The sequence below is a fragment of the Psammomys obesus genome, unplaced genomic scaffold (genome assembly GCF_907164565.1).
Source record: "Psammomys obesus unplaced genomic scaffold, mPsaObe1.curated_primary_1811, whole genome shotgun sequence".
NCBI classification, from domain to species: domain Eukaryota; kingdom Metazoa; phylum Chordata; class Mammalia; order Rodentia; family Muridae; genus Psammomys; species Psammomys obesus.
The window spans coordinates 375,501-388,834 of NW_026585690.1; the positions used below are offsets into that span (position 1 = coordinate 375,501).

Sequence of the window (13,334 nt, forward strand, 5' to 3'; positions counted from 1 at the left end):
ATCTATCTATCTATCTATCTATCTATCTATCTATCTATCTATCTATCTATCTATCTATCTATCTGTCTATCATGTATACAGTGTTCTGTCTGCATGTAGACCAGAAGGCCAGATGAGGGCACCAGATCTCACTATTGATGTTATGAGCTACCATGTAGATACTGGGAATAGAACTCAGGACCTCTGGAAGAGCAACTGGTACTCTTAATCTCTGAGCCATCTCTCCAGCCCCATTCAAACTACTTTTGAGTACCTTTCTTAACATGGAATATAATAAAAAAGACATAAACATCAAATACAACTGTTTTTATTATATAAAACATAACAGATACTTTAATGTTTATCTGTGTATTTTAAACATGGAAAATCCAAACAGGCAAATCTAGGTTGGTACAGATCTCTCCTTCTTTCTTTCTCTCTCTCTCTCTCTCTTTTTTTTTTTAAAGACAGGGGCTTACTATGTAACCCTGGCTGGCCTAGAATTTGTTATGTAGACTAGGCTAGCCTTCAACTCACAGAGAGATCCACCTGCCCCTGCCTTCTCGGGAGTGCTGGGATTAAAAGCATATGCCACTATACCAGTCCAAAATTCACATTTCTAATGTCTAATGGCACAGCGGTAGAGCACTTGCTACTAGGTTTCAAGACTGTAAGTTCAAACCCCAGGCCTGAAACAAGCAAGACTGTCACCCTTCTGAACTTTAACCTATGTGACCTCCTTAATGAGCCTGTTCCCTCTCCTACCAGCCTGTCTCCTTAACCACCTTTGCCCCTAGTGCCCTCTCCCGAGGATGGGCCAGGCTTTCCGCCCACACTGGTCAGCATTGACCTCCACGCCTCCTACCTCTGCTTTAGCCGAAGTTTCACGCCTCCTGACCATGTTGCTTTCCGATGCTGGGGACCACAGTTGAGCAGCTCTGAGCTGAGGGAGTTAGAGGCACCAGGATCCGCATGGCCCGGCTCTGCACAAGCATCTCTGTTAAAAAACAAGAAGACAAACAGCTGAGTGTGACGGGCTTCACAGCCGGGAGCACAAACAAACCTCACTGGGAGATACACAAACACGGACTGGGGCCAGCCAAACAGCTGAGCTGAGGCAGGAGTCAGTCTGCATCCCCAAGCTCTTTGTCCTAAAGAGCAACCCTTCACAGGACTCCTACCCCACCTGCCTATGTTTCTGTGGCTAACTGGGTATGTTTCTCGGAAAGATGCATTAGTCATTTCTTAGGTTTTACAGTCCTGGGACTTTGGCTATCGTTCAGATGTGAAACACCCAGCATGCTCAGGGCCCAGAGCTGTGGTCCTCGGGGTTGAACCCAGGGCTCTGTGCATGCTGGACAAAAGTTCTACCACTGAGCCATGCCTCAGCAGCATTAACTGTTAGGACAGACAACTGAACTCCCTGACTCAAACTGCCACACTGTTTTCCTGAAACCAAGTCGTGGCTTCGGATCTCAGCTTCCACGAGAGGGCTGTAATCTTCTAGGGTGACAGCTCCTGCCCTGCCCAGTGGGTGGCAGCTCAGGAGGAACACACCTCAATTCTTGGGCTTCAACTGGTTTCATGCTGTGTAGACTCTACCATGTTGGAAGGCAAGCCTTTTGTGTACCCATTCCAATCCAGCCTGCCACGGCAGGCCCGAACACCACCCCGTAACTCCCGTCTTCCCTACTCCCAGAGGGTCAAGAGAAAACTTTTAAGACCCACATTGCCAACGGCTTCTGCCATGGAAAAAGGCATGTTTCTCCTCAGAGAAGTTCAGGTCTAGAATTTCCAAACACCCTTGATGTTGCCTCTTTATCACACTGGCCCTGCCACGAGCTCTGAAGAGATTTTAAGTTCTTACTTTATATTATTATTGTGTGCAGTGTATAAGTATGAGTACGGGTGTCATGGCGTACCTACGGTCAAAGGACAACTCTGGCAAGTCCGTTCTCTCCTTTGACCTGGCTGCCGCAGTCTCTCATTTCTACTGTACTGTGTGTTCCAGAGTACCTAGCTGAGGGGACTCTCCTGTCCCATCTCCCATCTCTCCACAGGAGCCATGGAATTACAGACATGCACCCCTGCGTCTGGCCTTTTACATGGATTCCTGGGACCAGACTCGAGTTGTCAGGCCTGTGCAGCAAACTCTCTCACCCACAGGTCCACACTTCACCAACCGCCCCATCCTGACCCCTGAGTGCGTTTGTCATCCTCCCGATGGTATTTGTAGTCTGTCTTCAAGGGTTTTTTTCTAAGCCTGCAAGCAAGCAAGATCCAACTGCTGGACAGTCTCGGTGAGGCTGCTCCGCCTCTGCAGATGCCTTGGCCAAAAGGGCGGATTACCAAGCAGCAGCTGTCAAGATTAAGCCTGTCCATCTGGCCTCCTATTTCTTAGAGCACAGGACGAAGTCAAAGAATGTTCTTTCCCAAACCCTGAGACAAATAAGAAGAGCCTTTTTTAACCTAAGGGTACCGGGAGGTACTCAAGGGCTCTGCTGGGGTTTTCTATTGTTTCTCTTTACCTTAGCCGTGGCCTGGGTGGGTTCTGAAGGTGTCTCCCAAGGACTCACAGCCTCTCAGAGGCTGGACATTTAAGAGGTGGTATCACATGGGGGGGAGGGGCCGGGAGCATTCATAATCCTGCCCTTGGAAAAACGGGCTGTTGGGCAGTTATACAGATGAACTTGGCCCTTGAATCATTATCTACCTTCCTGTTTTGCACAGTAGCTTTTTGCTCCCGATCAGTGCTCCCAGCAGTGATACAATCTATCCGGGATTCTCGCCAGAGACCAAACCAAGAATCCTGCCCAACTTGGGACTTTGGGCCTCCAGAACCGTGGGCTTAATAAAACTCTTTTCTTTACCAAGCTAGCCTGCCTTAAGTAGTCTGTAAACAGAAAACAGGATCCCATACTTAGTTACATCTATGCGGCCCCATCAACAGACTTCTAAACTTCAAGTTTAAGGCTTGGTTAATGTTATGTCACTTATGACACTGATGGCACTGGGCCAGTAAAAACACTAGGCCTCGGACTCCTCAGCTGTAGGAAAGGCAGAATGAGGGACTGCGCACAAGAGCTAAAAACACAGCTCTGGAGGATGAGTCCTGACCAGCTGGGTACCGTTGCCCTCCCTGCACGTCTGCTCTTTTGTCTGTAAACTGGCCCAAAGAAGCCACTCTCTGCACAGGGCTGTTGAGCTACCTCTGGGGCACACTGAGGGCACACTGAACACTCAGCAGATTAGCCGTGATTATTAGACCTGTCTCGTGGAGTCGTTCTAGAAGTTCCAGATAACGTGTATTAACTGCCTGGCATGCTGCCCACACAAGGTATGTGCTTAATAGCCCTATTATTTTCCTTTCTGTCTTCATATAATATCTTCATTTTAGAGCTTCTTTCGGTAATCACACAAAGTAGCTGCACCTAGTTTATATGACGAGGACAGAAGAATTTATACTGGCCGTGGCCAGTGGGAGTTCACAGGCTAAAACCTTTTATACGATCCAGGCACCCCTCACTTCCAGGTCCCACTCGGCTCCAGCAGCACCCGCTAGGCAGACATTTGGCTTAAACTGAGGTGCAAAGGAGACTCAAAGGAGCCTCCCCATTCAACACCCTAACGCAACGATTTTATGAATGCAGGAAGCACGCTCGGACAGCCATCAAGACGGAGAAGAGCTTGCTGCTGGGCTCGATGACCTGAGTCCCAGTTCCAGGACACACATGATAGGAGGGCTTTGACTCCTGCAGACTGTCCTGTGTTCTCCCCTCACAGTTAAATGCAGTTTCAAAGAAGCAAAGTTAAAAAACAAAACAAAAAAACCAAAAACACCGGCAGCACCCACTCAACTGCCCAGAGCTGGACTTCTCCTTTCCAGCCCCCTCCCGCCAGACCTTACTATTGGAGAAGACCTCCACAGGCTGGCCTTTCAGAAAGCCTTTGTGGCAGTTAATAACTTCCTCATTTTTTTTACTTAAACCACAATTGTTGGCTGTGTCCTTTCTGTGCAGTGGCCGAAGCGCTCAAGCTCAGTTCTTTTTCTTTTTCCATTTCCCATGGTGGACACACCTCGAGACGGTGAGCCACGGGCTGTGGGCGTCACAGGCTATGGCTGGGCAGGAGGAATAGGCCAGTGGGAGAAAGACGCAAGCACAGGGCCCCTGCAATCACCTCATCCCTTCAGGATTTTTAATGGGCAGGGGCCACGGAACGTGAATTTGTCTGTTCTGACAAAGAGGAACGCCACAGTGACCCTAGATGGAAGACAGCTCTAGGATGAAGCTGGGGAGAGCCGTCAGCTCAGCACCTCGGAATTACCTTCTTTTCTTTCTCGTGCTTATCTATACACTGAACCACTTACGGGCAGAGTGGGCCTCTGTCTGGACACTGAACGCATGCTGTCTCCAGAATGCCGGGTCCCCACCCAGTGCAGACTGCTCTGACAACAGTAATTGTCAGTCTGCAGGCGCTTTGATCTCACCCAGCAAGTCCTCAGGCAGGCTGTCCAAGTGTTTCCCGAAAAAGGACGTGCATGCTTTCCCATGTGTTGTGAGTTATTGGCAAAACCCCTTATGAAAGAGACAATGAGGGGACTTATTTTTTTCGCCTCACACCAATTTTCCAGAACACACTGAGACACAGAAGTTGTGCGTCTTGGCTCAGACCACACACAGAATTACATTCACCTGGACTGAAGTCCCAGACAGCTGCTCACTCTCCTTTCTTCCGATTCAGCAGTTTTGAAAACTTTGCTTATGCCACAAGCTTTGTAGGCCTTGGGCTTACTAACCTAGATGAGAAAATGGTGATAACAGGTCCACTGATTTAGGGTTACCAGATGGAATTACTTTTACTTAAAATATCCTGTAGGAGCCCCTGGAATCAGCAAAACAGCTTCAAGAGAAAACACAGAAATAAACCACATGGCTGTCCAGCTTCACGGGGCCATGTCCCCCACTGGCTGGCAGTGTTCCCTTCTTCCTCAGGCTTCAGGGTGGATATCACTTCCTGCAGGATACTTTTCCCAACCCAGCAGGAGTGAAGCAGCGCCCCCCCCCCCCCCCCCCGCCTCCCTGCACAGAGCTGCACACAGGCTTTAAATGAGCACCTGCCTGCCTTTGTAGGCCTCTCTTTTACTGCTCAATCAAGACAAGCAGCCCCTTGTGAAGCCTCGTACAGTCAACCAATATCTGCTGGGTGAATGGCGCGCTGCTAAATCAGTGTTCCGAAGATCTGTGGCCCGCCTCAGGAGTTAACGTGTGGCAACACCGTTGAGGTACTTCTGGGGGCTGTTTCTATGTTGTCTCTGTCTGTTCTCTGGTCTCAGTATCACAACCACAGGTGCTGAACTAGGAATTCAGCACCAACCTGAGGAGCGTGAGCTAGACTAACAATGATTGTGGTCAACAGCTACGGTGAGGCGTTGCAACATCTTTCTTCCTCATGCTTAAAGAGACAAGAAATCCAGGTCAGCCACCCGCCTCCCCCCACCCCCACCCCCCAGCTTCCTAGGATGGGCACATTCTGCCCTTTATATTCCCAACTCCTGAACACATGATGGCTGCTTTACTATGTGGTGTTTTAATAGTGTCCATTACCTACTTTCTGGACTGAGTTTCGGCCAAGACAAGATGAAGCCCCAGATCGTTCTGTTCCTGTGGCTCGTCTGAATGCTGTAAAAACTACAGAAGGATGGTGGAAGCTAAAGTAGGAGACACAGGGACCTGAGCCTATTAAAGCGGCCTCCCCAGGCCCTCTGAGTTCCTGGCCTACACTGAGTTTGAGTTTTCTATTTTGTCCTTAAATGGAAAGAACCCTGGATATAGACCGTTACGGCCCAGGGAAAGGCTGCATTCACCTCTGAGACCAGCCACTTCTTTCCCATCCGTTGCCGTTCCCTCTAATCCCGTGTCTACGCAGCAGCCAACACAAGCTGTAAATGGAGTGCTCAGTGTCACCTCCTGATTCATACTGCACTGTGAGAAAGCGTTCCTCAACTCAGACCCAAGAAACCAACTTGGCCACCCTTCAACCTTTCTAACCTCATAGAGCCCTGACCTCATCTAGATCTCAGGAGCGTCCTCAAATCCGCACCACGCTCTTTACCACATTTTCCATCCACTTGGAACATTCTTTCCATTTCTTGCCTCACTATTCCTTAGTCTTCAGGTTCCAGGTCAAACATCGCCCTTCACGGGCTGCCTTATCTGATATAAATATTCTCCTTCCTGGTACCCCATCTTTCCCAAATGAGGCTCGGTGCCTTAAACTCTCCAAGGCGTTGGCTGTTCATAGCACGTTAGGAAAGGAAAGGCAGGCCCTTCCTTTCTTCTTGTCACTTTCTACTTAGGCTGTGAGCCCTAGGTTTTGATGCTGGCTTTCTTGAGAGAGCAGGGGCACTGCAAGAAACTAGCCGACACCTTTGCCACATGGCTGGCATGCCTTGGTGCAATTTTGTTGTCTGTTTGGAAGCAACCAGAAGGCCTTTAGTAATTAAGTGGGCAGCGTATGTGTGTACAGGGCTAAGTCTGTCCTCAGCTCCCAGAGGACTTCCTTTGGGTTTATACTGGGTGTATATGCATACTGGTTTGTTGACAGTTTGCCTGCCTCACTAAAAGCCACATTCTTGGTGTTTCAAGTCACATTTTTACCTTTTCTTTCTGCTCCGTGTCTCCCACATTTCTCTGGCTGACCTTTGCCCTTTGTCCTGGGCTACCAAGTTCTTAAGTCCTTGCAGTCGCCTCCCCCAGTACTCCCTTCCTTCCCCTCTCTGACGGTCGGGGAGGCTGACAAGGCCTGGACTCTTCGGTGTCTGAAGGATGTTTTAAGAACTCTGGTCTTCACACACTTGTTCTTAAACATAGCTGCTCTTCAGTTTCTGGCTGCTGACCATGTGACCATGGGTCAAAGGTTCCCCAGACATTCTCAGTGCACCGCTCTTCCTCCAAAGGCCTCCTTGCTCTTATTACTGACCCTTGGCTACTTATCTATTTGAGGCTTAACCTTCCGGGTCACTGTCTCTTCATTACTCTCCTTTTTTGCTTTTCTAATCATTCCTTGCGATCAGTCTGCATTGCCTCTGACTGTATGCTGGCCGTAGCCTGTCTGGTACTTTTAATCACAGACATGGCCCTGACTTGCTCTTAAAGACTCCCTGTCTTTCTGCTCACCCACCCTGTTCCCATGGTTGGTTAGTGACAGGAGGCCACGAGTGACCCCTCAGCCTTGGCTTGATGGCGTCTGCACATCTCAGGCCCATGCCGCTTGCACCTGCTCTGGTTTCTTGCTTTCTCTTTCTGCCCTGAAAACATTTTAAATGGACCCATGCCCAGAATCTTTATCATTAGCACTTTCATAGTCTTTCTAAATCAATAAGCTTTTCCACTTCTAGCTGTCAGCCCTGTAAAAAGATGGGAAGGAGATAAGTGGGTGGGGTAGAGATGACTAGCCTCCTAAAAGCATTAATCTGCTTCAATATTCCTTTTTTGAAGTTCTTATTTATTGCTTGTATGTGTGTACACATGTGTGCTGTGTGTGGGTGTGTGTTGATCTCAAAGGGCAACTGTAAGCATCTATTATCTCCCACCATGTGGGTCCTGGGATTTGAACTCAGGTCATCAAGCTTGGCAACAGCTTTACCCACTGAGCCATCCCTCCAGCCCTTGACTTCAGTCTCTCTACTCAGCAAGCCATCTGGCACACCAAGCCATGAACAGCGGCTTAAACAACGGAGAGCCCCTACTCAGGGGCTTCCAATTAAATTGGTGAGACTTCTGCTAGGGCTGCAACCTCTGGCGTCAAATGCTTTAGAGCCTTGCTTGGGCTTGAACCAACCTTGAGAAGTGTCAGGGTCTCACAGGTGCCTGGCCAATAGGGGTTCCAGGGCCAATCTGACGCCACCACCTAGTAGGTCTGCAACCTTGGGCTAGACACTTCACTTTGTGCGTATCTCTCCTCCTGTACAAAATAAACTGAACTGAAATGTAGTTATAAATAGACTGGTATGTGTAAAGTACTGTAAATAATGCCTGTCAATAAATGCCTGTCAACTTCTTCAGACTGCCGTGTATCACGGACGTGGTGTGTCAGCTTCCTGTTACTACGTCTGAGGTAATCAATCTCTCTTTTCAAAGGCTTTATTTTGGCTCACAGTTTTAGATTGTGGTTGCTTGGCTCTGTTGTCTCAGTCTACTGGAGCAAGCCATGGCAGGAGCATGTGGCAGTGTAAAATGCCTCAGCTTAAGGGTAGGAAGGAAGAGGAAGAAAAAGAGGAAACAGCTGTATCCTTCAAGGGTATAACCCCAGAGGACTGCAGACCTCTGACTGCACATCACTTCTTCAGGCTTCACCAACCTCCTACAGCATCCCATCGGAAACACTGACTTTAGAAGCTCCAATGACCACTGGGAATACCTGGAGATGAAGCAGGGTTTCTGGGAAACTAGATCATTAGGAAAAGGTGAATGCCTCCTGAGAAAATTCACTGGAGGTCTTCCTTCTCCAACCTTCATTCTCCAATAGTCACTGGCAACACTCACATCTCTGCAGCAAGCTGTAAAGCCTTACAGTAATATCAGGCACAGCTCAGGAAGCACATTCCCAAAATTTCTATTGGGCCCTCAGAAATCCTAAAAGACACATACAACAGGAATTACTTATCCCTAGTTAAGAACATTACAGAGGGGCAGGTATCTGCTCAAGATCACGACTTGTTAGCTCTATTGCTGGCATAGCAGTGTCCTTAGACAGAGCTAAGAACAATTTTCAAGTATTTAGTCTCTTTTAGCCTAGACTGCCTTTGAACAAACACTACGCCCCTAAAGGTTCTATGAAAAGGCAAGCATTTAATACCCAAAGCTTCTCTATAGGGAATGCTTAAGGAGGAGAAAAGGGAATGCTACTGAAATTCAAATGAGACTACTCTCTCCCAAGGCCAACTGTTCCTACACCTGGGACAATAGAACCGGCGTCAGAAGGGCTCCCTCATTCCTACCCACAATACCCAGGTTGCATTCCTGCCTTTAGAATACTTCCTAACACTATGCACACTGCTGAAAATAATCCAACACATCTTAAGATGGGTGGTTCATTCTGAGGCCAGGAGCCAGGCCACTTCTATACCCAGCCCAACCATCCATTCGACTAATAGTCACTAAGGGCCAACCATGGAATGTATTATCATCAGGCATCATGCTTGCAATGGAGGCAAACAGCTATGACCCCTCTGTGTAAATAATTGTTCAGCTGTACACTTATAAACCCGATGGGTGCTGTGGAAACGGAGTACAGGAGATTTTGATCAAGCTCTTTCCTAAAACTTCATTCCTCACTGAATATGTATATGCTTGCTTCTACCAGTCATATGCAGAGCAGCTATCACAGAGGCTGTAATTCCTTTATGAAATGCTTTGAGCCAAGCTGGGCACTATTATTCATCTTCTCACAGTATTCACAACGACTCTTCAGGACAAGACAACGGTCTTTATGTTATTCCTCCTTATATTACAGATGAGAAAACAAAGACAAAAAGAAGCAGAGGTTGTTGCCTAAGCCCTGATGGAAAAAAATGTCGAGGCTGGTGGCAAGGACTATGTATGCTCTTAACCACCATGTAATGGCCTTGATCCTATCTGCAGTTCTCTTCCTAGAGATAGTACCCAGTAAATATTTAATCTAATAAACATTTGCTTTCAGGGCTGAGAAGATGGTTCATCATCAAGGAGGTGATGCTTGCAGGGAAAGCATGAAGACCTGAGTTCAGATCCCTAGCAATCATGAAAAAACCCAGGTGCTACATCGCCCATCCACAAACCCAGCACAGGGAGGCAGAGCCCGGTGGATCTCTGGAGTTCAATGGGCCACCAGACTTGCCCAGGTCAATTCAGTATTCCAGGCTGTTTTGTCACATGACAACATGAGTCTGTGAGTCTGAGTGAACCTGGGAAAGAGGCACATGTGACAAATTCTGATAAGACAATGTCTGAGGCAGGACATCAGTTCATGCTGGAGCCAAGGCTCCAAGCTGGAATTTCCAGTTTCTGAACCCTTAGTCTCTAAGAAAAAACTCTCGATTTGGAGCCAGAAGATAAGTGTTCTGGTTCGGGCTCTGCTCGTTCCTGGCCACTGTTCTCTGAGCCTCAGAACTTTCTGTTTTCAAAAGAAAGGAAAAAAGCCTGGGGTACATCTTCCTGCCGTGATACCTGCTGAAGGATCGAAGCATGGTCTACATAAGACAGACCACTGCAGGCATTCGCCATGGAGAGTGGACACACTGGACACAGAATCATGATGGACTCTGATTCCTTGAAAAAGAGAAACTAGGAACGCCTAACCCATTTGGAGAGATACAAACAACCCCAAAGTGAGAAGGGGGTGGCAGGCAGCAAAGGACTGGTAATCTGTGCATGGGCCCCTTAGGGCATGACTAGCAGCGAGGGCAGTGGAGAAGGAAATGGTCTAGGATACAGATTCTGCTTGGAGGAGTTAAACCTAGAGGCTACTGCTCCAGCCCCAGGCCTTAGGAAGGATGAACCAGTGGGATTCACCCCCATGACCAGTTACAGACATCAGGAGTTGGGGTCCAGGCTTTCTATCGAGACCATCCCACCTCAAGCTCTGGGTAAGATACCCCTTCTCCTACAGAACAAGGGACCAGGGCTCTGGAAGGATCCTGGGGTCCTAGTGCAGTTTACAAGAGTCATGCTTTCTTCACACCATCTGCAGCAAAGAAGTTGTTCCAACCCTAGATTTTCCTAAAGGAGTGGGGTGGACGTTAAAAATAGAGAGAGAGGAGCTGGAGGGAAGACAGCTCGGAGGTTAAGAGAGCTCACTGCTGTTAAGAGGGGCTGGATTTGATTCTCAGCACCTACATGGTGGCTCATAACTGTCTGTAACTCCAGTTCCAGGAGATCCAATGCTCCCTGACTTCCAAGGTCTCCTGTATGCACATGATGTATACACAAACACAAAGGCACAGGCACACACACACACAAACAAATAAAATAATACATTTTCAAAAATGTAAACGAAGGTTGTCAATCATTGAGAGGAAACAGACCCCTTGCTGAATTCAGCACCAGCCGAGGATTCTCAGCAAAACTGAACTCACCGCCGGCTTGTCTGCGATGGCGCCTAATCCTCACTTTGCCCAAGAGGATTACCTGGTTTTAGGAAGGAGCTCACATGCACTGTTTTTAAGCCCACGCCTTATGAAGTAGCAATGAAATAACTGTATGGTGTGTGTGTGTGGGGGGGGGGGGGTCACCACAGCATAAGGAAGTGTATTAAAGGGCCACAGCGTTGGGAAGGTTGAGGAGCGCTGCACTAGGGGAGCTGCCGTGACGTAGTTTCTGCTGATGGCTGGCTTCCTTCCGGGCAGCTTAACCTCCACCCAGAAGCACAAACAGTGTCCCGAGGGAGCTCGGGGACACACTCTGAGCTAGCCCTGCTCCCATCTGTGATTGCCCCCCGGTTGCCACACTCTCCTGGGTTTCCAGGACCCGCCTCGTGTTCTGGGCTGAAAGCAACACCTGCCTTGGATGCCAGTTCCTGGTCTCAGCAGTGTCAGCTAAACAGACAGCTTGCGGGGTACAAAAGCCCACAGGGAAGCAGCAGACTGGCTGGGCATTAGCACACAGGAATTGCCTTGGACTAGGGGCAGACAGGTCAGTGACAGTCCAGCCAGGCCAGGCTGGGGCAGGAAATACGCTGGGAGCTGCCCATCAGCCCATGGGTCTCCTCCCGCTGCAAGCCTGGCATGTCAGGCCTGGGAAAAGTACAGAATCCAGGGCAAAGGGGAGGCGCTGGACTGTGACCCCACTTCACGAATCCAGCTGTGGATCATGGGCCTCCGCCCCAGCCCAGCCGGACCTGGCTCTGCAGGGGGGCGGAGGGGCAGCCTCCTCAAACCACACATTCCAGCTGCTGGCGGTGAGGAGGTAACCATGGGAACCAGCACAAAGGGCTTGAATGTTAGAGGCAGAGTCTGGAGGAGGTGGTGGTGAAGAGGCAGCACGGGGCTCCAGTCTTGCATTCTCCTAACTGCAGCCGTGCCTACTGGAGTGAGACTGAGGCGCAATCGGGGCATGCCCACGGTTAAGCTGCCTGGCACAAGGCCTCAAGGGTGTCAGGGCAGCCAGACTGATGCTAACCCTGCAGGGCCTTCTTCAACATTTCTTTCTTTTTTTTTTTTTTCTTTTCTTTTCTATTCTTTTCCTTTCAGTGTCCTAAACTGAACTTGCCAGTCGGCCAGCTCATTTGGATGGCCAGAGACAGGCACACGGTGACATTCCTGACAATACAGCGCTGCGGGGTACACTTTGCAAGGGTCCCCTCCCTTCACCTAGCTTCTGCCTGTGATCAGAGCTACCCACACTCTGTATGCTGGTGGTGTCAGCAGAGACCTCTCAGGGAGCTGTCCGGGGAATCCTATGGAGCAACAGTCTAGCTCAACAATCAGGATTGGGGTGGGGGGTGGGGGCAGTGTCCTGTGCAGGTTAGTTTTTGTCAACTTAACACAAACTAGCGTCACCCGGGGAAGAGGGAAACCTCAACTGGGGAGCTGCCTCCTTCAGACTCTGTCAGACTGGCCTGTGGGCATGTCTGTGGGGCCCATTCGTGATGAATGACTGACATGGGAGGTGCCACCCCCGGGGCAGGTGATCCTGGGATGTGTAAGCGAGCCAGCTTAGCCAGCCGTTGAGAGCAGGCCTTCCTCTGGGGCTCCTGCCCCGACTTCCCTCCATGACGGACTGCGATCGGCTACATAAACCCTTTCCTTTCCAAGCTGGTTTCGGTCAGTGTTTTATCAACAGAAAGTGACCAGGGTATGTCTCTGGTCTCTACATCTTCCCCACTTAGTCTTCCCCAGCAGAGGTTTCGGCCTACCACTAGGATTTATTTTCATTTGCTGGTTGAGGTCAAGGCTCTTTACAGTCTGGAAGCTGAGGAAATGCCAATGGAGAGAAGTAATTTACAAAAATGTTCTGTGTCGATAGCTGACTTTTCCCCTTGCATAAAAAGGCAGAGGAACACAAGTCTGGCCTTCCCAGTCTGCTGGAGGGAAAAAAAAAAAAAGACACAACACTTTAGCCTCTAACATCAATCCCTCCAAGGGTGTCACGAAGTCTAGGTCAAACCCCTACAATTTTAGTTCATAAACTGATGAACTAACTTAAGAGCACACTCAGAGCCAGGTATGGTGGAACACAGGTGTAGTCCCAGCACTAGAAAGGATAGGACAGGAGGATGGAGAGTTCAAGGCCAGCCTGGACTATACACCAATTCTGTCAAAAAAAAATGTGTGTGTGTGTGTGTGTGTGTGTGTGTGTGTGTGTGTGTGTGTGTGT

At 49.1% G+C, this 13,334-nt stretch overlaps 1 protein-coding gene across 2 annotated transcripts in view; it reads right to left on the reverse strand.

Annotated features, from left to right (window-relative positions):
• Window positions 1-13,334, reverse strand: part of Shroom3 (shroom family member 3) — a 275,797-nt gene that overhangs the window by 44,239 nt on the left and 218,224 nt on the right. For both annotated transcript variants that reach the window (XM_055595724.1, XM_055595721.1), the window contains exon 3: window positions 845-976. In XM_055595724.1, the coding sequence (XP_055451699.1) occupies window positions 845-976 (132 nt within the window). The remainder of the gene's footprint in view (window positions 1-844; window positions 977-13,334) is intronic.